The 27,471-nt window shown below is 38.5% G+C and overlaps 1 protein-coding gene across 1 annotated transcript; it reads left to right on the top strand.

Annotated features, from left to right (window-relative positions):
- Positions 1–2,381: 2,381 nt before the first annotated feature.
- Positions 2,382–27,411, top strand: scn1ba (sodium channel, voltage-gated, type I, beta a). The gene is made up of 6 exons (XM_033981425.2): positions 2,382–2,862; positions 19,195–19,361; positions 20,801–21,038; positions 22,325–22,466; positions 23,290–23,361; positions 24,169–27,411. The coding sequence occupies exons 1-5, from the start codon at positions 2,802–2,804 to the stop codon at positions 23,354–23,356; spliced, it is 675 nt and encodes a 224-aa protein (XP_033837316.1). The 5' UTR covers positions 2,382–2,801; the 3' UTR covers positions 23,357–23,361; positions 24,169–27,411.
- The last annotated feature ends 60 nt before the right edge of the window (positions 27,412–27,471 follow it).

The following is a 27,471-nucleotide window of genomic DNA, read 5'->3' as shown; positions in this document are numbered from 1 at the left end:
GTTAAAATCCAATAAAAGCTCCACCGATTTCATGTTCTTATAGATAGTAAAGCTGTACTACTAGATTCTATATGGCATCAAACTTACTTAACTATATCAAGACAAGCAGATGGTGTCACCAGGACAAGTTACAAGTCAAATCTGTGGATAGGCAAGTTCCATCACTGTAAGAATGTTTCCAAGGTGTTTATGATCAATAATAACACCTGCAAGAGAATTTTAATCTAATCTCTAATATTATGAACAATGATGTTTACATCCTTCAGAATAAAAGTGAATAAAAGTGACACAGAAATGTTTAATACCATACAGTGGAACATTTCAAGTAAAGCAACAACATATCCATGGAGACAAGCAGGTAGTGTACCCTCAGAAGGTTATGCGGTGCACCTTTAAATATATAAAGACAGATGCATATCAGTTTACAAGAAAGTTGAATAGCAGTACCACTACCTCTTTGGTGAGTTATACAAACAAATCAATCAATCAATAACCACAAGTGGGTAGTACTCAGTTACATTAACTTAGTTACATTTACTTGAATAACTTGTTAAAGAAATTGTACTTTTCAAGCAGGATACTTTTGCTTATTTGGAGCACTACTTTGTACTTCTACTAAAGTAATATATTTTTTTAAGTAATGTTACATTTGCTGGGGCACAGTTTTTGTTTACTCTGCCCACCTCTGTCAATAACATACAGGTCTACTTATAGCATAAAGGCTCACTGTTTCTGTCTTGCTGGAACAATACAAATGTCTTTAGTCATATATTCACTGTACTTTATCTCCATCTAGTGGCAAGTGAAGATAGTAATCCACAATGACTGAAATCTTATTTTGTTTGAAGGACATTCCCAGTGAGGTCATAATGTGTTAAAAATAAATATCTGTTGAAAATGTGTGTCTTTGGAAGTAGGCCTCTGAGGATGTGCTAACTCAGCCAACATATTTTAAGACTATCAAGATTATTTTTTGTATGTTCATTTCCAGGGCGGGCCCTAGGTTTCGGGGGGCCCTAAGCAGAATGTGTCTCTGGGCCCTTGGGCCCCTAGGCAGTGGATGTACCTGGGCTCAGCCATTGGTGACTTGTATTTGACAACACTATGACCCTGCTCTCATCACCTTGTCCAATTGTGTTTCTATTTATATGACCAAAAGACTGAAACGTTCTAATCTAACTTACATAGTATTTATTTTCAATACAAATGTATGGGTTCTCGGGGGCTCTCTGGTGACTTTGGGGCCCTAAGCAGCTGCTTAATCCGTTTATAGGCTGGGCCAGCCCTGTTCATTTCCAACTCACAAATGTTTTATTTTTTTTAGTTACATGGGCTACATGGGCTCTGAAACTGTTTTGCTCCCTTGCATTTAGTCTAACCAAAGTGTAGACTATTTAACCACATTATTGCCTAAATAATGTATTGTGTTCATCAAAGTTAATATCATTGTTCTAGACCTATCCTAAAGATGTCCTCGATTTAGCAGACCTAGTTAAAAGAACAAAACCCCGTTACCTGAACTGGCCTGCGTCACCTTACACGCTGTTTACGCGCACGTGGGATTTTCTGTGAATACGGAAACATTACACAAAACCACTGTTACCATAACAACGGATCCATACCTCTTCCTCCAGCTCTTTCTTCCTCTCTCTGTCTCTCTCTCTCCACTGCAATGCATCACAGCCTTCCCGCTCCTGCCCCCTCTCTCCACGCGCCTCTCTCTCTCCTTGGCGCTTTCACCCATCCCAAACCAGAGCGACTCCCCTGCACCGACACGCGCAAGATGCTATCCCAACAACAGTCCACCGTCACATCCATCCAGGGGTTTGTTTCCACTCCTCCTTCCACTTTTTATACCCCCGTGCTTTCGGAATATGTGATCACTCGGAGTTCCACACGTGCGTAATCGTCTCCTCAATATTTTGGATAGATTTTTTTTTGGATAACGGTGACGCCAGGATGAATCGGTGCGCCCCTGACCCATCGTTAGGACAAGACACGCGCTGGATGTGATTTATACACACCAAGCAAGGGTGAGCGGCAATTGGACTGTATAAAGACGATACCGGCGTTTGACGCGTTCAGTCGAATTCAAACAGCAGTTCATTTAGTCCCTGCACACCTGCATTTAAAATTAATGCTTTGAGCGCCGGGATGCACGTAGAAGCCTGAGCACTTTATCCACAGACAATGCAAAACACGTAAATAGAATATTAAAAAATATACTCTATGACACATGCTGGAAAGCAATAATATTTAGCAATAATTTCCATATGTTCAATACCAAAGACAAGCTTCTTCCACACCATTCCATTGCCTCACTGTGGTTGCTTAAAAAGACAGCTGGTCCAATTTCAACAGCTCAGGTGAACTGAGTAACACCTGAACAAATATTATTTAAAACTTCCAAAACAAAATTTGTCTTCTATTTTGACATTCAGTCCAAGCTATATACCATTAGTCTTCCACACAATAGCCTATTATATATTGGTAATTACTGTCAGTAGTCCTTGAAATACCCCAGACCGCCTCTCTGCTTGCTTTGCCTGTATAAATAGTTGAACAAAAGCCCTATTTGGAACAAGGGACGAAACTCAAACCCGTGGAGTGATTGGTAACCGGACACTGCCACGAAAGGAGCCAGCACGCTTTGCTTTGGTGTCTGAGAAGCTCTCCAGGTGAAGAACTAAAGTGGGAAGAAGAGGAGGAGAAAGAGGAGGACCCAAGGTGGAGCACTCCCACAGCTTGAAAACCTCCACGGAGTTTGGTGTGTTTGTGTCTGTCTTTCTCTCTCTTTAAGGATGCGGGTTGGAGAAGGGAGGCGGTTGATATCCTGCGTGGTCCTGGTGGTGGTACTTCAAGGTGAGTTGCCCGGGTCGTCATAGCGATGCACCCCTGTTTGCTTGGGATGTTCCCCATGTCGATGTTTGATGTTGTCCTCTTGGATGGATGTGTGGGTTTTTGGATAAAGCTGAGGAGAATTCTATTGAAATGTTTGTGAAAATGTATAGCGAGTTATACATTGAATTGAACTGATTAGATGAGGACAATACTACTTTTTTATTTATTTATTTATTTTTTATTGTAAATATTAGTTGAGAAAGAGGGAATCATTTCACAGCTGAAAACCACTCAGACTAATTTCTTACTATGTAAAATTTGAACCTGGTCCAAACAAACCACTCTTCTGAGTAAATCAAACTCAGAATTATAATAGTATTGCACATTTGTTTAGAATTGGCTTGATTTTATATGAACAGAATAATGTATATTGTTTAGATTTTGATTAAACAGACGAGAGAATGCTGGTTTAGCACTTTTACTGTCACTTCATGTGTTTGTAATTTTGCATGCATTAGTGAATTCGAAAGAGATCCCATTTTGCAAAGAAGTATTCAATGCAATTTTGATTTATTTAAGAGTTGCATTATTTCATTTTTATTAAAGTTGTGATATAAATTTGCAATAGCTCATACAATAACATAAAAGGTTGCCTCTATCTATCTATCTATCTATCTATCTATCTATCTATCTATCTATCTATCTATCTATCTATCTATCTATCTATCTATCTATCTATCTATCTATCTATCTATCTATCTATCTATCTATCTTTTATTCTTTATTTATTTATCAGGGACCATGTACAAATTCATTAATTTTACAAGACAAAAGATGATTTGTACCAAATTTAGCTACTGCTCTTTTCCATCTGCAGTCCCTGAGCAGGTGAACATGTTAAAAATACACATCTCATTACAATTACAGTTCATCATTAACATTAGCAGTAAAGTACAATAAAATGTCCCTATGTCCAATGCAGTATGTTTCCTACAGTGCAATAGTGCAATATTTAAATTGAAAACAAAGATGTCAATTTAAAGTCAACATTTACTTTTTTTTTTTTTTTACACATAATTATCCATGTTTTTTTCCCCACACTAACTCCCAAGTCTAAGTTAAGACAAAAAAAAAGAAGCTTTTACTCAATTAAAAAATAGTAAAGTGAGCTATTTTAATAATCTGTTTCTTCAGGATGACTCACACAGACCATTTGACCATGTTCCAGGCAGAGCGATGCATTGCTAAGCTACCGTTGATGTGGGCAGTGCAATGCAATGTCAATGTGGTTGTGCATGCATCATTAGATTGGATGGCTCACTAAAAGCCCAGCTGTTAAGGTTTATTCTCCCTGTCTGAGCGTAATGACATTTGCTTGGTGTGTGTTGGGGTCTGAACAGCTGTGGTGCCAGGTGGAGGTATGTGCTCACTCCTGACTGTGTACAAGGGGCCAGCGCTGAGAGCTTGCTTTGTTTGTGGTTATTAATACAAGTGTGAATGGACGTGCCACCTACCCAAGAGTCAGCTCAGAAGAATATCAATAGGTGTGAAAGCAAGAATAATCTTGAATGGTTGCTTAATTGCATAGGTAGGCCTCCTTCAACCAACTGATTCAAGGCTCTGTACCCAGTTCTTTTCATGCATTTGAGCAAAATTTGACTTGCCCCAGCACAGATATATTGCATGAGCAGCTCCTGAGTCTGCTGTGTATTATCTGCATCTAATTATAAAGTGTTTTATGGTCCAATAATTATTAAGTGCACTGTTAGCATGCTAGTTGTTTTTAAAATTACTGAAAAATGTGGAATGGATGACGTAAGTGAGGAATGACTTTGTACTACACTGCAAACAGTTTCAAAAGAAGTTCTGTTTTTCACGTTTCTAAGTGTAAAAATCAAGTAAAAGTGCCTTAAGTCTGTTTTGGGTAACTGTGTTTGCAATAGCCATGTGCAGAAAAAAATGTGTATTAATGATGCCTGAGTACAGAACATTAATGTCAACGTGCTTCATTTTTTACAACAGAGCCAATTTGCAATAGAAGCTAAAAACCATATGCTAAAGTTTACAAATGTTTGTCTTCATAGAATCCCAGGAGACCATAGATGTATACGTTAATATTAACCAACCAATTTGTGTTAAACAGGCTAAAAGCTGCATGTTAAAAAGTGCATGAATTTGTCTGAAAATTTGTTATAAAATTATGGCAGATCAAGAAAATTTGTCACTGAACAGTAAGATCTATTCAGCAAAATCAACTTTTTAGAGCTTTTAACCATGTGACATTTATTTTTCCTCACTTGAAGTTGTATTTCAAGTGATTCATACCTGTTTGAGTAAGCTTTATACTCCTGCGTTCAAGACATTACTAGTGCACATACTGTAAAGGGGCAGGCAAAAATCGGCTCCTAATTCTTTATTGGGCTCTGAAATTTTCCAACCCAGAAGCCAGCCTTGTTTCTTTTATTAAGTCATTTTAGATCAACATTGCAATTTTAAATGTCGAAAACGACATAATGATCCACGAGTGTCATAGATAAACGTATGCAAAAGCACAATATGTATTTTTAAATATTTTTGTTAACAATGATTAGAAACATTGGCTTGGTTCGGTCCTGTTCAAGACCAATCCAGTCCAGGTTTAGTCCTTGGTGTTGTTTCAGAATGTCCAAATTTTCATGTGGTGTGTGCAAGTGTGAATGTGTTTGATTTGATTCATTTGTTGCCTATATTTTTGCAGTTTTGTTCAATTATATAAAGTCCTTGAATCATGTGAATGTTGGAGCATTATATTTTTGTTTGTTTTCATTGTTAGAACTGCTGATTGCTTCTCCTTGACCCTACAGGTATTACGGAAAGGACTGGTCATAAATAATAAAGCAGGCTATATGTAGTGTGCTGTCAGTTCATATCAGTGTGGACTACTAGTATGATACATTAGATAGGCCTCTGAGAAATGGCTCCAGGAAAAGCAGCGCTGCATGTTAAATGTCAAGGCATGATCAAACACATTATGTAAGCTACTACTATATTTCATGCATCTATGACATTTTGTGCTAGTCTCTCTGTGGCCACTTCAAGCAGCATGCTAAACCAATGTGATGTAGGCTGCCTGTATGTATCATTCACGTTATCACATTTTATCATTAGCATGGTCTTTGTGGAAATCACTGGTAAAACATGCAGCTGTTGTTAGCCGTGTTTCAGCAATGTTAAGCAGAAACCTGAATGACTTTGTGAAGGGCTCCAAGAGCAAGTTTAGCTGAAATGATAACAATTTGAAGGCATATTCTAACTACAGTTGTGCCAGAATTAGGAAATGTTTCCCCATGCATTTGACTTGCCATTCACTTGATACTGCTTAGGCAACTTGTGTAACAAAGGCTCATGTGGCTAATGGGGCCAGGGTGTACTAGGGTGGAGGTAAGCAGGTGGCACAGGAGCAAAAACTATACAGCACTGGTTGGTCTCTCTGACTTCAACTCTGGTGTGACTCACTGAACATGGTTGCATGCCTTCAAGCGGTATGTTTGAATTAGTCAAGTTACAGATCAGATCTGTGGAAAGGTGACCCCGCTCACCGTAAGAAGGCATGTTTTTCAAGGTATATTACCAATAAAAAACACCTGTAAATCAAGATTGATATCATACTGTGGAACTTTTTCAGGCCAAGCCCACCAGAAAAACTACATTGTGGTCCTTTAAATTAAAGCTAAATTAGAACATCATTAGCAGCTGCCCTGACATAAAAAATGAACAGCTACATTGGTTACTGATTTATAGTTTAAGAAAAACATTAAAGTTCTGCAATCTATGGCATAACAAATAACCTAATGCACTGTAGACATTTTAATGTAAACTTTGCATCACAGATTTAACCTGTGGCATAGTGTCACAAGAATAAATTTCAAACTCTCATTAGATACTAAGGAATAGACTACGATAGCACAATGACAACCCTAGAGTGGTGTCAAGTGATTGACCTGTCCTTGTATTTGTCTCTTTACTGTATGTGTTTCCATCATGTCTGCCAAGGCCAGGGCAGTCCTCCCATAAACCACTGCACGTATCCTCCTGACGCTCTAACAGCCCTTGACATGTCTGTCCTACTGATGGCACAGAGTTTAAGTTACGACGATCAGCTATAGGCCTACTTGAATTAGAGAAAACACACAAACCATATGGCAGCATAACACAACTTAAACACAAATGCATCATAGACATAAAAGCAAGTAAAAGTTAAATGTCATAAATAGACAGACAATCACAAATATAGTTAGAATGCCTCATAAGTGCAGATACAGACATATTTAGGGAGCTTTCACACTTGGATTGTTTGGTCCAGACTTGTGGATTTTCAGGTGGGTGTGATTGACAGGCTGATTAACCAATCAGAGAAATGCATGGTCTGTTTGTGTCAAAACAAACATGGCAACTTACGTGTAAAAAAAAAAGGAGGGGAAATAACGCAAGACTAAGAAACAGGGCAGATTTTTGCAGAATTAACAATCAAAGCACCAGACTCTTATTTGTGGCAATACCAAAGCATGATCTTGCCAGATCTCAGCCTGGTTAGTAGTTGGATGGAAGACCACTGGGAATTTCAACACTAATGGCAAAAAACTGATGTTGTGTCCTTAGGCAAGACACTTCACTAAACATTTCAAAATTAATTTTAAACTGCTGTCTGAGTGTCAGTCATGTTCAAATTGCTATGATACAAACATTAATGTAACTGTATCACAATGTATTTGCATCAGCCTTGTGGCGGTCAGAAGTAAAAGTGGGTGGGATGGATTAAGGTGGATAGCAGTACCATTCAGAATTATGTGCTCTGCTGTTGTTTTCTAACACCTTAAGCCTATAGCACATTAAATTGAATAACATTGTCATTGTCTTGGCATAGCTCACAAGATTCTGCAGTCGCAGATTTACTTGTTTAGGTTAAAAATCCACCAAAAAGGATCATATGCATAAAAGGTAGATTTACAGAGCGCTCACTTATCTGTGTAAACCAGCTGCTCTTTGTCTTGCAATATGGCAACTGGCCTAATAACACATGTGTGCACAGACCAGGCATTTATTCAAGAGAAGGACGTTTAGCTCTGGGACGGGGCTACACGAGTCAATACAGGACTAGAGCTTAGACAAAAGTGAGATGGTTATACAACAGGAAATACATACAGCAGAAGGCAATATAGAGAACAGGCATCTGGACAAGGACACAGAAGAGCTCCAGAACAGGAAAAAAAAGTACACAGAGGTGGTAAAAATAGCAGAATTTTATTTTGAAAGTGTGTAGATCTGCATGTGTTCATATGAGAGGAGGTCACCATTTTATTAAGGAAACAAAAAAGAAATTGTTCTGCAAGGTGTTGCCATTTTCAGTTTATTAGCAAATAAGGTTAGTTTTAGCATCTAAGACCAAGCTAGAGTTTTGCTAACTTGTTTGGCAACTGGTTTGGCATTTCATGATTTAAAACTTAAAATAATTCATAATGAAAAATACATAATTTCATAGTGGTAAGGCAAGTCAACTTTGTTTGTATAGCACAATTTGTACACAAAGTAATTCAAAGTGCTTTACAGAATAAGAAGGACATTAATATCACACAAATCAAAACATAAATAATCGCAAATAATCATCATAAAATTAACATTAAAACAGAAGAGTGAAGAATAAAGACCTTTCAGTCGTATGCACAGCCAAACAGAACTGTTTTGAGCCTGGATTAAACATTGTCAAAGTAGAGGCCTGTCTCACATCTTCAGGAAGACTGTTCCAGGTTTGAGCTGCATAAAACTGAAACACTAATTCTCCATGTCCTGACTCTGGGCACCAGCAGGAGGCCGGTCCCTGAAGTCCTCAGAGTGTGAGATGGTTCATATGGCACTAACATGTTGGAGATGTACTTTGGTGTGAGGCCATGGAGAGACTTCACAAGCAGAGCTACTTTAAAGTCTATTATTTGAGCTACAGGAAGTCAGTGCAGAGACTTGAGCACAGGACTAATGTGCTCGTACTTCCTGGTTCTAGACAGGACCTGAGCAGCAGCGTTCTGGGTGTACTGCAGCTGTCTTAACGCTCGTTTGGAGAGGCCAGTGAGCAGATCGTTACAGTAGTTTAACCTACTCGAGAGAAATGCATGGCTAAGTCTCTCTATGTCTTTGAGGCTTTGACAGTGTAGGTTTGATTTTTGTAATGTTTTTAGATGGTAAAAAGCTGCAGATATTATTGATTTGATGTGGCCATTAAAGTTCAAGTCTGAGTCCATTATTACCCCTAGATTTCTAGCCTGATTTGAAGGTTTTAGAAAGAGAGACTGGGGGTCACTTCTGACACTTTCTCTATGTTTCTGTGGGCCAAATATGGTGACTTGAGTCTTGTCTGAGTTTAGCTGGAGAAAGTTGTTTTGCATCCACACACTGATCTGTTGGATGCAGTGGCAGAGTGAATCCACTGGTCCATATTCACCTGCTGCTAGTGAGACATAGATCTGAGTGTCATCTGTATAGTTGTGGTAAGACAGATTATTGCTGCGTATTAACTGGCCTAATGGCAGCATGTAGAGATTGAACAACAGGGGTCCCAGGATTGACTTTCTGTTTTCTAGATAGGATTTGAACCAATTTAGTGCCGTACTAGAGATGCCCACCCAGTCCTCTAGTCTCTGTAAGAGATCCACAGTCCATGATCCACAGTATCAAAAGCAGCACTCAGATCTAACAGGATCAAGACTGAGACTTTGCCTGCATCAGTCTTCAAGCAGATGTCATTTGTCCCCTTGATAAGAGTGGTGCTTGCCATCTACTGGCAGCAGGAGGAGTTACCACAGCAAAAACAATTAATATAAGTAATGAGGAACATGTCCAAACATGTAGGTGTTAGCACGCAGGAGTAAAGAGTAAAACTAGTCTGGTGATAATTTCTGGACTTAAAAATGCAGGATTTCTATCTATGACATTGCAATCCCATGAAAATGTGTTTGTGAGGCTCAGAGGCAAAGGACTTTTTACAAAGGATTACAGAAACCAGAGTGAATGAAGCTAAATACAACTCAAGGTATGTTTTTAATGAGAGAACAATATTCTAACATGGTTAAAAACTCAAAAAGTCCATTTAGTATAGTATGTGATTGAAAAATGAATTATATTACAAAGAATAGCAGTACAGTGCATGTGTATAATTGTATTGCTACCAATTCCTAAACACAGTGAAATATAAAATACATCTAAGACAATACACTTTTCATAATGCAGAGTCATGATTATCATTTACAGCCTTGTCTGTTCCTCATGCCAGAACAGGAGCATAACCCCAGTGTATGATGGGAACGTGTAATTGATGCATGCCTGGAGAGGTCCAAGGAGCCGTTAGGTCTGCATAAGGTCCCATCTCAGTCCACAGGATACTCAGACCATCTCGACAAGTGCACTGCATCACTGAGCTGCAGCCACAAAATGGAAATTACATTACTCACAAGAAGGCCCTTTTAAGTGGTGAGGTAGGACATAAACTAATTTTGACCACTGTAGTGCATGCTTCTAATAGTTCTGGAACAGGAAGATTGACTACCAGACAGAATAATGGAATTTCCAGCAAATGGAATAAAAAATGAAGGAAACAAAGGTATGCAAAATATGACCTTTTATGTTTTAATCACCCTTGGAATCAGCAAGGTTTCTTAGTTTTTCTTGTGTTTGTTTTTTTTTTTTTTTTTTTTAAATCAACCACAGAAAACTAAATAGTCACACGTTTTATCTGTAATTAGTTTTTGTAGTCCATAAACAGGTAGAATAATGAGGCTAATGTAATGCTAACTGTAGCTCAGTGGTTAAAGTTAACAGGTGGCAACAGAGTAATAGTCTTGCCATGATACAAACATTTAAAAGTTGATTTCGATACTAAGGATTGGACTCAATACCCAATACAATACATACAATACAATACATTATTCATTATCCATTATTCTTTTTATTATTCTTTATATTTAAATAATGAAGAAAACTGTTGAAAGTAACTTCAGACTGGATATTTGAGCAGCGGGCACAAGGACAAATGAAATGATAGCTGCTGTTGTCAAAGTTGAGATGGATCTGAATGAAATGTTTTGTATAGTATTTTATAGAACGTTGGTATCTGAGGATATCTGATTGGTGTGTCCTGTTCAAAGTGGAGCAGACCTGAAGCTGATTTGATTCTATTTGAGCTGCTGGGACAAATCTGGATCATGCTAGCCCACTGTGTCGTGCCCTAATTGTACACATATGTGCAAAATTGTAATGGAGGCACACACCAGGGCCCTGTTTGGTCCCGCTGTTTGGCAGACATGGATATCCCACAATGCATCGGGGTGTATATACAATGATGAAAAACTATAGAACATGAAAGCATACAGTTCGTAGAAATGTAAAAAGCTAAATGGCGAAATAAAATCCATAGACACATATTACCCAAAACTCTTTAAAAAGTAAACAAAAGAGTCCCAGCAACCCAGCAACAGTGGGACGACCTGATGCTGGGTCACTAATGGTATATACATTTATCACACTAGTATAAAGTGAAGTATTTAGCATCTGAGGAGTGTTTATAGGTTTATAAATTGGCTAAGTGAAAATTCTGTGAGATGTGATGACACAATCCACATTTGTTTATCTGTTTATTTAGTTATTACTGGAAACCCAATGAGCTTATATAACTGTATACATGCTACAATATTATGTGTAATTGAGCCTTAAAGCAACATGGTGTAACTTTCTGGAGGTAGCACGTCACCTGCATGATTCCACAGAAATAGAAGCTTAAAGGCATACTTTGCAACATTCTTTTTGGAGATTTTATGTTATACTTTAGAATTATCTGGCCACAAGAACAACATTTCCACTGATACAAGCAGCAAAGAGCAGCCCTTTACATCAAATAAGAGTCAGGTTTGTGGAGATGCAAGCCCGCACAAAGTTTGACAGTGTAAGAAAAACATCCAGAATGAAAATAACATGCTTCATTTTAAGGTGTTAAGTTTTGCCATCCATCCATATATATCCATATCCATACATGATATAGTTCTGAATCAAACAATTTAGTGCAGTGTCTGCCCCATTGGGTGTGTAATATTACTGCAGTAAATAAGACGCTGCACGTGCAAACAAAGGTATACACCACCTCTATACACCATCTCTATAAACCACCGCTATACACCACCTCTATACACCATCTCTATTCACCATCTCTATACACCACCTCTAAACACCACCTCTGTACACCATCTGTTCACTACTGCAGCGCAGCTACACAGCACAAATAGCATGAAAGCTCTGTGTGAAGAGTGACACAAGGACAGAGGTCATGACCCCCACAGGACAATAACAGAAAACATGAGGACCAGACAGGAAAGAAAATCTCATCAGCTGAGAGAGAAGAGACAGGGAGAGAAGAGAGAGAGAGAGAAGAGAGAGGGAGAGAAGAGACAGGGAGAAAAGAGAGAGGGAGAGAAGAGAGAGGGGAAAAGAGAAAGGGGAGAGGAAAGAAGGAGAGAGAAGAGCGAGGGGGAGAAGAAAGAGGGCGAGAAAAGGGAGGGGGAGAAGAGAGCGGGAAATAAGAGAGAGGGAGAGAAGAGAGAAGGGGGTGAAAAGAGAGGGGGAGAAGCGAGTGAGGGGGAGAAGAGAGAGGGAGAGGAGAGAAGAGGAGGGGGAGAGAAGAGAGGGGGAGAAGAGAGAGGGAGAGAAGAGAGATGGGGAGAAGAGGGGGGGAGAAAGGAGGGGGGAGAAGAGAGAGGAGAAAGGGGGAAAGAGAGAGAGAAAGAAGAGAGAGGTAGAGAATAGAGAGGGGAGAGAAGGGGGGAAGAGAGAGGGAGAGAAGAGAGAGGGAGAGAAGAGGGGGAGAAGAGAGGGAGAGAACAAAGAGCAGGGGAGAAGAGAGGGGGGAAAGAAAGGGGAGAAGAGAGAAGGAGAGAAGAGAGAGGGGGAGAGGGACATAGAGGACAGAGAACCAATGTAATGTTTTATGATCCAGTTTAGTATAAGTATTGTGATAAAATGTAAATCTGTAAGAATATACTGGAGACCGATTCCAATACCACAGAAAGATAATTTTTACATTCCCATGTGGTTTTATATCTGTGTAATCCCTCATTCATCCAGGGAGGTCTATAGTGGTCCATGGGCGTATACTAGGCTATGTGGTCTACAGCACAAAATCATTCTAAAGCTGTTCAGGAAAGGTTCATTTCTGTTCTGTGATGTGACTTTAGTATCAATACCTGGTGAAATTTTTGATACTTTGACAACCCCACTATTTTCTCTTTAATCTGAAGTAAAATAGCTTCAGTTCACCTATCATAAATGCATTGTATCTTCTCCAGTCCTGATACATCTGAGCAGTTTCATAGTGGAGTGGTGTAAACATATTGCAGTAGCTGTGACAGTCTGTGCTTGAGTTAAACAGTGGGAGCTCACACAAACAAAGCAGTGGGTGTATCGGCAGAGACATGTGCTGGACATAGGCCTCTGGGCATTTCTGCTCTTATCATTGTAAAATTGACCAATTGTTATGGCTTTTTGCTATATTTTGAAACCTCGAAGAAGACATATTAGGATTTCTTTTAACATACTCTTAGATCAACATTTGACATTTTGTTCACTGTAAGGCAGAATATTCATTAAAAGATTACTGGTAACTAGGTAAATCTGCAACTTTCTGGTCAAAAACAATCTAATTACAGCCAAGTGTTTCAGATTACAAACACCTAGATGCTGAGGCGGGGTTAGTGTGAATACTGTTAGACCAGTCACACTGTTCCTCCTTCCCCTTTCTCTCCCCTTTAATGTAGCGGGATATGTGCGGGAATAGGTGGTAGGTGTAAACTGAAATTTCCTTAAATGCAGAACAATACAGGATATTTTCATCTCCTGCATGTAAGAGTTGACTGACTTCACTATAAGTATTGAGTCTGATGAATTTGGAGTCAGATGAGTAGACCTGGCAGAGAGTGCAGTGTGCGACTTGGTGCAGTGGAAAATCTCTGTGTGGTGTCCAGGGAAATGTCATAGAAGCTTGGCATTTCCCCAGGTTATGTATGGCACCATCATATGTGTGTGTGTGTGTGTGTGTGTGTGTGTGTGTGTGTGTGTGTGTGTGTGTGTGTGTGGGGGTGTGTGTGTGTGTGTGTGGGGGGGTGGGTGGGGGGGTGTGTGTGTGTGTGTGTGTACGTAAGTGTTTGTCAAAACAGGTTAAGGCTTTGGCAACCCAGGTTCAGTTGTGATTGTAGAACCTTTTTTAAGGTACAGGCTACATACAGTTCCTATAAAGTTATCCATTTTACAAGTCACACTTGAGTCAGCGCTGCTCCGTTTTGTCACGTTTATTAACATTTTGAAAATAATTTATATTCCCAGAGTAAATTTGATGTAACAAATTTCAAAAGATTAGATTTGTCCCAAGTATGGTTATAGAAACTCCAGTGTTTGCATCTGGGCAGGGCTCCAAATTGGCCAATGACTAGAACCAGAATAACAATATTTCTAAACCAATACAGTTTCTAATATGTTTTAATACAATATTGCTGGTTACAAACAGCATCCTCTTCCACAGTGTTACCAAGATGGAATCAGCTACCATTCAAATTCTGTTAAATTTAACCTGATTTCTAGAATATGAAATTGTCTTTTTATTTTATATAGTCAAATAATTTCAAGAGTGTTTACTCTTATCCCATAGTACAGCACATTCTGAAATAATCCATGGTTATTCTACTTGTTTTGACTATTTTAATTACTGATATGTCAGAATAAAACGCAACAACCTGCACATTCTGGATTATGTGCTGCATAATCCTGATCCCTCCACGGAGATTATAGTGGATTAGCATTTTGTCAGTGGGGATAGGGGCATAGCCGGTCCTCCTCTGGGCACTTGGGTTGAGCAGTCCTCGTCCTGTCCACTTGCATGTCCCCTGTGTCTGTCTTGTGCTGTCTTATTCTGTCTATCCAAGCTTCTGTTTAACCATGTCAGCAGTGTCCTCCAGGAATGCTGCCCCCACTGTTTATCTGTGATGATGCAATCTGCTACTGTCCCTCTGCTCTACTGTTGGCTCGACCTCTAATCGCACTGTATTTAGATAGCAGGTGTCTGTCCTTCTTGTATTTGGGCAACACTGACAGAAGATGTGTGTAATAATAATAATAATAATAATAATAATAATAATAATAATAATAATAATAATAATAATAATAATAATAATAATAATAATAATAATAATGCATTAGTCTTACATAGGACTTTTCCAGATGCTCAAAGTTGTATTACAGTTGTATTCGTTTTTCATTCCCTCCATACTTAGTGATGGTAAGATGTCCTGGTGTAGACTGTTGAAGCAAGGCCCCCACTGGCCCCTCCGACCTAACCTGGCTCACACTGGATTGATATGTGTGGCATTCTGAGTATTTTATGTTTATCAATCTCGAAAATCAGTCCGGAAAATGAGAACGTCATGCCAAATATTCTTTCTTTAGCTTTATTTATACAGGGGAACCCAAAGAAAGCACTTGGGATCTCTTTTTCATGGGTGCTGTGTTTAAAATACCATACAAGCACAAAAACAAACAAAAGAAACAAGTATAGAAGTTCATATAAAACAGGTGCAGGTGTATGTATAAAAGAATCTGAATCTGATTGGTCAAAGTATCACAACAGCAGAAAGCCAAAAATCTAATCCAGAGCAGCACAGGCCTCTCCCCTCTCCACAAATGCACAAAGCGCTTCCCTCTTTCCCCATTTCCATATAATAGGCTGCAGTACATCTGTCAGCGTTGCCATGTTTCACAACGCTTGCCGCATAAGGTTACCTTCAACCTCCACCAACCACACACACACACACACACCAGACTCTTAGCCGGTAATGTGGGTGAGGGTAGCACAACACAACTGCCACTGACGCCCCGCTGTGGCACCTGATATTCCCTGCAGTCTCCCATCCAAATACGAACCTGGCCCACCCCTGCTTAGCTTCTGAGATGACGGTCAGGCTTTTGACAATGAGGCTTTGACAAGGATTTTTTTTTTTTTAAACATGTTTTTTTTTTTTTTTTAAAACATGTTAATAAGGTTTTAAGTAAGGCTGCAAGTAAATCGCTATAGAACTCTTTCTATTTGAACAGACACAATTAGGAAAAGGTTAAGTCAATTTCTGAAGTAATTTCCTCCACAAACTACAAAATATCCTGTCTCATTCTGCAAAAAAACAACAACAACAAACTACTAACCCCGTAGTTTAGGTCTATGGAAACATATTTGCCCTTTGCATTTGACCCATCCTTTCAATGCTGATGGGGCAATCAGTGACAGTAGTGCAGCCCCTGAAAAACAATTTATAAATAATGCATACACACAAACCACACATGTTGCTTATGTGATATTCTATGTGATCTATAGAAAGACTAGCATTTAGAGTGCTGGAGAAAACCCACCCAGACATGGAGAGAACATGAAGTCCACACATAAAAACACCCACCTTATTGCTAGAAACTCCAAGTCTATGGTGTCTAAGTAAACTGAAGATTTAATACTAATTTAAGCTTTTTTTTTTTAATCCTCAATCCGCCAATCCACTTCAGGTTCAGTAAAAAATACAGTGAGCCTTATTTACAGTATCTATTTCCATTATTGTTATTTAAAATGACCTCTTGCCCGACCCAAGACCGTCTTTCCCTTACCAAACTGGATGAATGCACTGTTTGGTCTAGTGCCAGTGTTGCTAATTGTACAGACGTGTTAGCTTGTGTCGCTTCCTGACTTTGCTTGACCTCTCTTAGCATGTGGATTAGCGCTGACAGCTGCATCCTGCCATTAGCGCAAACATGCAGTCACATTGATAAGAGACACCAACAGGCCAATTACAGACGCTGCAGCTGCACACTCAACTATTAGGACTTTATTTAGAGCCTGATTGCACCTCCTCACATGGAAATGATGTTGCCTTAAGCTATAGGTCCTTGTAGCATCTTAAAAGAAGGGAAACTGAGCTAGAACAGAACCAATGCTGAAATAACAAAAGGTACTGTAGAAGCTATATCCAGTATGGTGTACTGTACAGTATTTTTGGGGGGATATTGTGGGAAGACATAGAGCATCAAGTGCAATCAAAGGTTACATTTAAGGAACTGTATTTAAGATTTTGATTTAAAATGTCAAACTCGACCTACCTTTTACTGAAAGCAATTATGACACTGATATATTTATTAAAACATCGGGTATGATGTCTCATTTATTTATGTTATGATTTGGTGTTATGGATTATCCAATCAGAAAGCAGAATGACTAATTTGGTTTGCTGAAATCCAGTTGGTTTAAACCTAAAATGCCTCTCTCTGGTCAGAATAGTCACTACCTAAACCCCAGCACCTGCAGCCAGTCATTGAATTCTGGAAATCCTGACCGTTCACATGTGGCGTGACTTGGCCAATAAACTAAGAATGAGAAAAACTTCTTTTGTACCTCTTTTAAAAACAGTAAGCGCACAGGTTACATACAGTTTAGTCACATATTTCCTCATATTGCATAAATTTTATTTGATTTGATCCTATTAAAAACAATAAAATGTCTTTCACTATAAATATAAGTAACACAGACTTTAATAATTTCTATATTTCTAACAAAAGACAAGACTTTATTTATTTAGTACAAGAAATGGAACATTTTACATAATAGATGATGATGACTCCAACTTCATCTGACTAACGCAAAGAAAACCATGCTCTGAGTGCCTGAATTCAATACATTATGAATACTAAAGATGTTCACGTTTTTTAAATGTCACCCCAAATGAGTGCATCCTGCATCATGGTGTTTTGTCTTTTGTTTTGATGGCTGCTACTTTGACTGTGTTCAGCTCTGTCTAGTTACAAATACTTCTGAATGCATGCTTATACAGAATATGTCTATTTCTTGCATATAGTGTTATTTCTTGCACAGCTAACCTTTTCCTCTCCCCCCTCTCTCTGCCTCCTCTTTCTCTGTTACAGCATCATCCTTGCTATTCAATCTTTATATATTTATGTGTGTTTTTAGCCCAGTATTTCAATAATTGTGTTGAAATCGGCAGTGTAATTCAGTAACTTACCCGTGTGAAAAACAAAATTGTATCTCTGTCTTCTCTCCTCCTCCATACAATTCAAAACTTCCCCAGTTGACTATGATTGGCTGAGACGGCCCATTGGACACACTCAGGTTGAGGTGTGTGACCCCGCCCGCTGCGATACCTGTATGTCATGATGGCATATATAGAGTCACTCTTCTATATATGAATAAACGTCGGTAACCAAAATTCATAATGCAGTAAAATGTAAATAAAATCTAGAGGAACTGCTCACTGCAACCTCTTTATTTCCACTCAGTTTCAATTTCAGTCAAATCCACAATAGGTTGCGTTCACATTCTGCAGTTAATAGTGTAAATTTTAAGTGTCAAAATGCAAACGTGATTAGATTTATGAAACTATCCACATGAAGCAAAAACTGGTATGACATTCACTGAATTCTACGTCAGCAAAACAATGGCATATCTATATATATATATTTTTCATTTAAAGGCCCTATATCACACAAAATTACTGCTTTAAGCCATGTTATAATGTTGTTACCTCTCAAAAACACCTGAAGCTGAGTTTTGTTTCATTATTATTCTGTCTACATCTCCAAAGCTCAAAATGCCCTGTTCCACCTTGTGATGTCATGAAGCCATAGTTTTCAAGTTAATAGCTCCTTTTTATCTTTTTGTTCAGTAGTGATCGAAGAACTCAGCCTAAATATGCAGGGCTTGGGTGTTAAATGTATGAATGAAACAAAAACAAAACTCCAGGTATGTTTTTGATACGAAACATTATAACAGAAACTATCATAATATGGGCCCTTTCATTTATACAGCGTGTGTTTCATTTTCAGACACACTGGTACAATTGTTGTGACTTGAAAGAACTTTGATTCCCAAGTTTAACTAGTAAATTTATGGGCCCATAACAAAAATGCTTAGGTTCACCATTTGTGTATTTTATGTTTCCCACTCTACACTTGAATTTAAAACATTAATTAAATAAAGTCCAGTGAGCGCGACCTATTTCTGAAAATGAAATCAAAACTCAAACAAATTGAAACAAAAAACTGAAATTACAAGTGGAAATAAACACGCATGTAAAGAGCAATACTAGAAAGCACGTAACCATTTTAACACAAAGGCCTGCAAATGCTCGAAGAGAAAAATAACATAACCAGAGTTAAGCGACCATCCTTTGAATCAAAACGGATGGGGGCATTACCTGTGAATGAATTGCGTGTCTAATTTTGTGTATTTGACTGTTTGTGTAGCGTTGCAGTGCTATGGAGCTTGCGTGGAGGTTGACTCGGACACAGAAGCGGTCGTTCACGAGGGTTTCAAACTTGGCTGTATCTTCTGTAAGATGAGAGGGGAGGTGCAGGCCATGGCCTCGGTGGAGTGGTATTTCATGGCAGCAGACGAGACTGAGTACTCCCTAGTGAGTACAAAGTATATTTTTGTATGTATATTTGTATCTGCAGACTTTAATATCCTGGTCAATACCTTGGTCTCAGTATGGAACTCATCTCCAGATTTACTGCAGCAATGTGTTGGATAGCACTTTTCAAGACCACGCATTACTTATTCACTCCCCAGTCAGTGGTGGTAAGATACTTTTCTAGCCACAGCTGCCCTGGGTTAGACAGAAGCAATGCTGCCAATGTACACCATAGGTCCCTCTGATCACCAGCAAACGCTCGCACACATATCACATTCCTACTAGGGAAGGTGGGTGAAGTGTATTGCCTAAGGACACAACAACAGTTTCAACTATAATCACTGCTGTCCCACATCTGTTATTTCCAGATTAGTATAACCAACCATGTATGTTTTAGATTAGATAATGTGCTTTTGCAGTGTGTTCTAAGACTGCTGTTCTCACCATTGAAAGCCCTTGTGCATATTTCATGATGTAGTTTTAGCCGCACAAAGGCCATTAGCCAGCAGCCCAAAGATGCCATTAGCTTCCCATTATAAAAGTGTGCACACTCTAAATCCATCCACCAGGAGGCCAGAGGTCCCAGTGCAAAAGCGCCCGTGCAATGTGCAAAGTGCCGCCATGGAGACAAATGGGCTTTTCCTCCAATTAAGATAATGTGCATTGACACCTAATGGAGATGGGAACTATATCAGTGTCTTGTATACATTTCAGCTATTATAGGGTCTAATGCAGCTGGAGTCAAACCTGAACTAGACAAGACCTCAACCAGCCCTAAAACAGGACCAAACCAAGTCTACATCGTCCGAACTAAACCGGGATCAATCCAGGACAAGTATACTATTCCAACAAACTAAGTAATCCCTGCAGCTCCCTTATGAGAACACACTGTGTTTTATATATATATATATATATATATATATATATATATATATATATATATATATATATATATATATATATATATATATATATATATATATATATATATATATATACATACATATATACATACACATATATATAAAATCTGTCAATGGTGGTTAGTTTTCCGATTAGTCGAATAGTTGTATCGATTACTGCACATTGAGACTTTTTAAATACAACCAAATAAAGTTTGAAATATGGTGGCAAAAGGCTTTTATATAGAGGATATTTAAAAGAAAGTGTCTTATTGATGAAAATCTAAAAAGAAACAAACAAAAAAGGTTATTCTTTTTGCCATTTGTCACATGTTTTAATAATGCCCCAGCTTTTATAAAAAGCTCTTTTTGCATATATTCCAGACAACAATCATAATTATCAAAATACAATCACGACTATTTTTAACTAGTCAAGATCAATCAATTAATCGTCATTTTAATATCACAACTAATATCACAGTTTTTCTTTATACGTTACTGTCTAACTTATATTCGCACTGTCCTTTTACCTCGTAGCTGTACACGTATGAGGACAAAGCTGGCAACATCATGGACCCGCGCTTCGACTTTCGTCTGGCCTGGAACGGCAGCAAAGACACGATCGACCTACAGGACGGCTCCATCTACATCCTGAACGTGACCTACAATGACACGGGGACGTACCGCTGCGTGTTCCAGAGGACGCTGCTCTACTCTAACTATAGGTGCCAGACCAACAACAGCAAGACCGTGCAACTGCATGTAGTGTCCAAATGTAAGAGAACACAGCTAAATCAGGCCGGGCGCAGTCATTACTATCAACTTATAGTTCAATGTATCACAGAAAGAAGGGTATTTTTGTGCCTCAGTATTTACTTAGTGTATACCTTTTTCTCTAGTGCAGGGGTGTCCAAACTACGGCCCAGGGGCCAAATACAGCCCTCCATCCAATCTTTATTGGCCCTCAGGCCTCCTGCTGAACCGGCCCAATTGATCGTAAGCAGTACTTTTAACAGGAAATTAAACTATTTCTACCACTATATCCTCAAACATCACATTGCATTGTGATACAGACCTAAAATGAATGTGTTTCAAGCTTTATTAATACACAGCGGCTCTGTCAAAACTGTGTGTAAAGCACTGCGCTGCATTGATCACCGGTCTGTAGCCCGAATATGTTTTGAGATATGGCCCTTGATAATAAAAAAAAAAAGTTTGGGCACCTTTGTTCTAGTGGGAAATCTTATTTTTTTTTTTATATGACAAGCTTTAAGGTGCAGAATTATCATAACTCATTAATTATTGACCCCAACTAATTACAAAAGTGCAGCTTTGCAGCTCATGTTTATGAACAATTCAGCACATTTAAAAAGGGGTTCACCAGAATGATCTTGCTTTAAGTTTATTGTGTCAATGGCATGAAGTTTGCCTGTGATTACACATTTATTTGATTTAATGGTGAATCTCCCAGAGTTCAGATGGGCGTGATTGACAGGTGGATTAGCTTATCGGTGAAATCCATGGTCTGTCCATATCAAAACACACATGGCTGCTTATGAGGAAAAAAGAAAAAAAAAATATCACAGGGGCTTGAAAAAACATGGCTGATTTCTGCAGAATCATGAGTGAAGCACTAAACCCTGTTAATCGGGTGAGAGAAAGTTATTAGAGAAAGTTAGAAATTATTTTATTCAAAATAATAGACAACCAATAAGTTCCTTTGTTTCACATGACTCACTGACATAAGATCATGTTTGGTTCTGGCTTGAGACGCGACAGATGGAGTAGTGACCAGACTGATATCCCTTTGTATGAAAATACAAAGATATGACTCTGGATTTGTCAGACAAGCATAAAGTTGTTGAAATAACATCAATTATCGTGATATTTATTGTTGCAATATATAGTGCTCCAAAATGTGTTATTGTGAGGCAAACTCACAAATAGGCAAACATAGAGTTACATAGTCCCCTGCCTATGACATCATCGCATTTATTGAGCAGGAACACAATTTATAGCTAGTGTCCTCCTAAACCTCTCCCTGCGCTCCCCCTGCCGCAGTGACCAGAGGAATGGCATCCATCTTGTCAGAGATCATGATGTATGTGTCCATCATCGGGCTGCAGTTCTGGCTCGTGGTGGAGATGATCTACTGTTACCGGAAGATCGCGGCGGCCGGGGAGGAGGCCCTGAGAGAGAGCGCGTGAGTATATAGGACCCTAGAACCCCCCCCTCCACCCTCCCTCTCCCCTCTGAGGTGGCCTTCTGATCTATGTCAACCACAACCGCACAGTGCACAGAGTTGGGTAGAGTAGCCAAAAATTGTACTTAAGTAAGAGCAACGTTTCTTCATAGTAATAATATCCTGTCTAATTGTTCATAAAAACTGCTAACCCTGTAGTTCCGAAATGCAATTTTTGTTTTAGTTCGTGAGTTCATATTTCAGTCTTTTTGTCAAGTTTTCTGAATGCGTTAAAAATGTAAACTTTGAACAGAAAATTATTAAAACACAAACATGCAGCACTATTAATAACACTTAAGTAAAAGTACAAAGTAGCAATCCAAGAAATGACTCACAAAAGTACATGGGGAAACTATAACTAAGGAAGGAGTTACTCTCCAGACGTAATATCTGATTTATAATTTGAAGATAGGATACACAAAAATGAGAAAAACCATATTAAATCTGTAGGAGCGGTGCAAGAAACACAAATGTTCAAATCCTTTCATATTGTCAACATAACGTTTTTGACACTTGTAGATTTACTCACAGTGGGAAAAGGAACCACAACTTTTACTGTTACTTCAGTAAACATATGACTCAAGTAGGAGTAAAAGTATGCAGCCTGAAAACTACTCTGAGAAGTACAATTTCTTCAGAAAGTTCCTCAAGGAAATGTAACTGAGTCCTACCCATCTCTGCCTGTACATGGAATGAATGACATCTTCTTTTTCCCACAAACTGATTTGAACTTGTCTTAGCTGTCTCTCGTCTCCTCCTCTTTCTGCTCTCCTCTCCTCCTCAGGGCTGAGTATTTAGCTATAGCGTCGGAAAGTAAGGATAACTGTGCAGCCGAGCAGGAGGCAGAATAGCACTGGTAAGCTCTGCACCTTCCATTTTCCTGTAATGTGCTCTGTGTTGTCTTATGCTATTTATATTTCATTCGTTCTTTAATTCTTTTCCCTCTTGTTTGAAAAATTAAAGGTTGGTGGTGAGTGGGTCCTGAAGCGCAAAGCACGCACACTAATTTGAAATCACAAACACAATTTTTTTTTTTTTTTTTTTTGGTGTATAGGCACAGAAAAGTGAAACAGGTGCAGAAAAAAATGACAATAAACTGGAAGTAGTTTGGTGTTTAAGCTAGCATTTTTATTTTCTGATCAATATTATGTTATTTCCTCATCAAAAACATACCTTGAGTTTTGTTTTGCTTCACTCACTCATGTTTAACAGGCAAATCCTGCGTATTAAAGCCGAGTTCTTCTCTCAAACAGAAAACACTCTGTTCCAACTTGTGATGTCATGTGGGAATACCTGAAGTGCTCCACTGTGTTTTTAAACTCCATACTCTTTCTCTGGAATCATTTGGATAATTTCAGAGATGAAATTTCCATTCTCTACTAAACTAAAAGTAAAAGGTAGCTGTTAACGTGAAAACTACCATGTCGTGAAGGTGGAGCATTTTGAGCTTTGGAGATGTAGACAGACTAATAATAAAGAATTACTCAAACATGTGTGAATAAAAAACACAATTTCAGGTATGTTTTGCATGAGGTAACAACAATCTAACATGGCTTAAAGCTCACAAGAGACAATTTACATAATGTAGGACCTTTAAAACCTAGCAACAAACCACTGCATGACTATTAATATGTAATGCCTCGTATTTCAATTTTTCCTACAGGTCTAGGAGGAATTCAAGAAGAGTTTCGGTGAAGTGAGCTGCGTTCATGCATTTTTCATGGACTCTCAAGACCTTCCACCATCACCGGCACATGCTCACCCCTCCACGTGATGAGCCCCACGCAACGCACTCAGACTGGGGCACGAGCTATGGACTTCAGCTTGGACCAGGACAGGGCATCACCGGAGCACTGGAGGCTTGTACATATGTGTAAACACCAAGGACTCCCATGTACTTTATATATACAGGACATGATAGGTGCGCACAATGTGTAGTCACTATTTGCATGAAAGCTTTGAAAAGATAACATGCTACTGGTGGTTTGTACATTAATCTGTCACACGTATTATAGACGATACAATTTGAAAATATCGGTTTCAAATGTTTAAAATATTTTCCAGGATTTGTTGTTAAAGAGGGGGTGTTAAGCGACTTTTTTTTTTACCATTTTATTAAGTTATCTAGTGATCTCTCCCGGCCCTATCAGCAGCACGATCCTATTAAAAAAAACCAAAAAAAACTGAAACTTATTACACATTTTAATGCGTAATTTTTGGGAAACATCTCATTTTCAAAGCAATAAAAGGTAATATTGTGTGCAGTTAATGCCCCATAGAAGTGTAACACCCCCTCTTTAAACTACAGGCTTAGCTATATGCACTCACATAACTTCTGTTCAAAAATTAGAGGTGCATTATGTAACTTTTCTGGTGGAGGGTCTGCCACTTGCTTGGAGAAGTTTAGAATGTTCCACAGTATGGCATTAATTCCATCTAACTCCAATGAGACAAACAGACCAGCAGGTCAAATCTGTGGACAGTTAGAAAAATTTAGGCTTTTTTAAGGTATTTTAGAGCAATGAAAAAATGCCTATAATGAAATAAAGTTTGCCTGAAATGTTTAATACTTCCAAACAAAGCTGGAGACACGCAGGTAGTGTACTCTCTTACAGAAAAGTTACGCAGTGGACCTTTTTTGCCACAACAAAATGTCTAAACTAGTTCAAAGCAATCTGCAATAGTAAGTGTTTTCTACGTGCACTATGAATACAAATCAGAGAAGCCCAAATAGATCTACAAAAACCTCGTTTGTCAAAGTTTACATGTATATCCTGGCAAAGTCATGACAGAACAGTATTTTGTGCATGTAGCTATAGTCCTAAAGAACACTGCCAATCATAGAAGTACTGCTAATGCACATTGTTGTACGTGTCTGTTCTGCCTGTCATACATCATCACTCTTATAAGAGAGAAACCAATACACTGCCCAATATTAACTTTTTTCCCCCTAAGAATATTGGCTATTGTCTTGATTACAGGGCGATAATATTATATCACCTGAGTTCAGATGGGTGTGACTGACAGGTGGAATGTGGTATCAAAACAAATATGGCTGCTTAAGAGGAAAAAAGAAAGGAAAAACTATCACAGGGGACATCACAGATTTCGGTATTGCAGAATTTGGCAGAATCAGTGAGGTGAGAGAAATTTCATTTGGTCCGAATTGATGACAATAAGATCCTTTGTTTCACATGACCCTTGTGAGTTCATATTTCCGCAACCTGACATTAAGTAATACAGGAATACATATAGATATTAACTGCCTATGGTAACTTTGCAAAAATGATAAAAACCTGCAGCCATCAGAGCCATCAAAGTATCAACAGAGTATCAGCCACTGTTGCTTTGGAATGTAAAAGTCACCCTCAGTCACCCTCTTATATTTACTGCCATTTTATATGTTGAACTCAAAGGGTGGCAAAAGACTTTAGGATTTGCACTGTGTAAAGTACTGATGACTCATATGAACAGGGAAACTTACCACTGCCCACTGGAGCGTTGAACAACTCTTGTTTTTCGTGTTCTGTTCACAATGCTATCATAATTTTACTGAATGTATAATAATATCAAGTTTGTCCCTGATGGCTTGCTGTAAAAAGACACTGCAGGACAATTTTGCACATTTAACCTGCAAAGAAACTGCCAAACCCTAAGTTCTTACTGGCCAACAAATAATATGATCATTTAAAGGTGTGCTGTGTAACTTTTGTGGTGTAGGGTCTGCCACCTGCTTGTCTACATGGAAGTGTTATTGCTTTATCTGGAATATTCTACAGCATGGTGGGCCAAGTTACAGGTCAGATCTGTGGAAAGGCAGTGACCACGCTAACAGTATAAACACATGTATTTCGAGGTATATTTGAGCAATAAAAACATCTGTAATTAAATAAATGCAAAAATGATAAGTTGGTATATTCTTGATAAAGCAATACCTTCTCCATGGAGATGAGTGGGAAGTGGACTGTTCCTCAAGTCATCTTTAAATATCTTTAAATAAGGCCTATCCAGCAATCATGTGCAGTCTACCACTTTAAGGAATTCTACAGTCCATTAGCTCATAAACTCAAGCTTAGAGAGGCATGAAGACTTCTGCCCACTCAAATGCTCCAGATTAATTTGTATAGAATAACAAAAGCGACTTATCCAAAAGCCTGATGTCAATTTCAACTGAGTATTTCCTCAGTGAAACAAACACAATCTTTTTTCTATAACGTACTATCACACCAATGTCTTAATGTTTTGTAGTTACTAAAGGGCTTTGGTTAATTTGCTACAGTCAAACTGCCGTGGGCAAAAGTTCCACTAAATATATCCAGTGTGCCTCCCTAAGTGAACACAAAAATGATACCAAATATAAAGGAAAAGACAAACCTTGTGAAGGTTCTTATGGCGACCACAAGATGGCAGCCAACCACAGCTGTTTTGCATGATTTTGTACTGCCACCTGTTTGATACACTTTGAAATACTTTGCAGCTGAGATCATCAACATCTAACTTACTCAAATTAGACTTTAATCTGATTTGTTTAAAACCATTTTGTATTTTTTCTTGACTTTTCAGGCAATCTAAAAACTTATCAGGTCATGGTTGCTAATATGTGCATTATGTACATGGTTACTGATGAACATTCTGCCATAGACATACATGCAGTATCCTACTTTCAGCATGATGTCACTGCAAAGTATCATTCATTTTTAACTGGATGTGAGCTACAACTGGGACTTTAATGCAAATGAAAAAGTGCAGACATTATAGGATGGGATGCTTCTTAATGAAATCTTCTGTAGGTACCATTAACTGGCCCTAATTGTGCTCGTGTCTCCAAATCTCCAGTTGTCATTTCACTCAGTGTGCAAATGTTGCTAGCCAAACGATATAAAAAAAATTAAATGTATAGAAATATTAAGTTGTTGTGTTTTATTTAGCCAGAAAGAAACATTTATTGTGATAGACAATATGGTTT

Source organism: Periophthalmus magnuspinnatus, chromosome 16 (assembly GCF_009829125.3).
Source record: "Periophthalmus magnuspinnatus isolate fPerMag1 chromosome 16, fPerMag1.2.pri, whole genome shotgun sequence".
Lineage (NCBI taxonomy): Eukaryota > Metazoa > Chordata > Actinopteri > Gobiiformes > Gobiidae > Periophthalmus > Periophthalmus magnuspinnatus.
The sequence above is the reverse complement of the archived record's forward strand: the minus strand, read 5'-3'. Positions and strand labels throughout refer to the sequence as shown.

What these genes read in the sequence shown, in the direction of transcription:
- scn1ba (XM_033981425.2), top strand. Translation starts at nt 2,802, where the DNA reads ATGCGGGTTGGAGAAGGGAGGCGGTTGATATCCTGCGTGGTCCTGGTG. An exon ending in CCTGGTGGTGGTACTTCAAG is followed by an intron (nt 2,863 to 19,194) that starts GTGAGTTGCCCG and finishes CTGTTTGTGTAG; the next exon opens with CGTTGCAGTGCTATGGAGCT. An exon ending in ACTGCATGTAGTGTCCAAAT is followed by an intron (nt 21,039 to 22,324) that starts GTAAGAGAACAC and finishes CCCCTGCCGCAG; the next exon opens with TGACCAGAGGAATGGCATCC.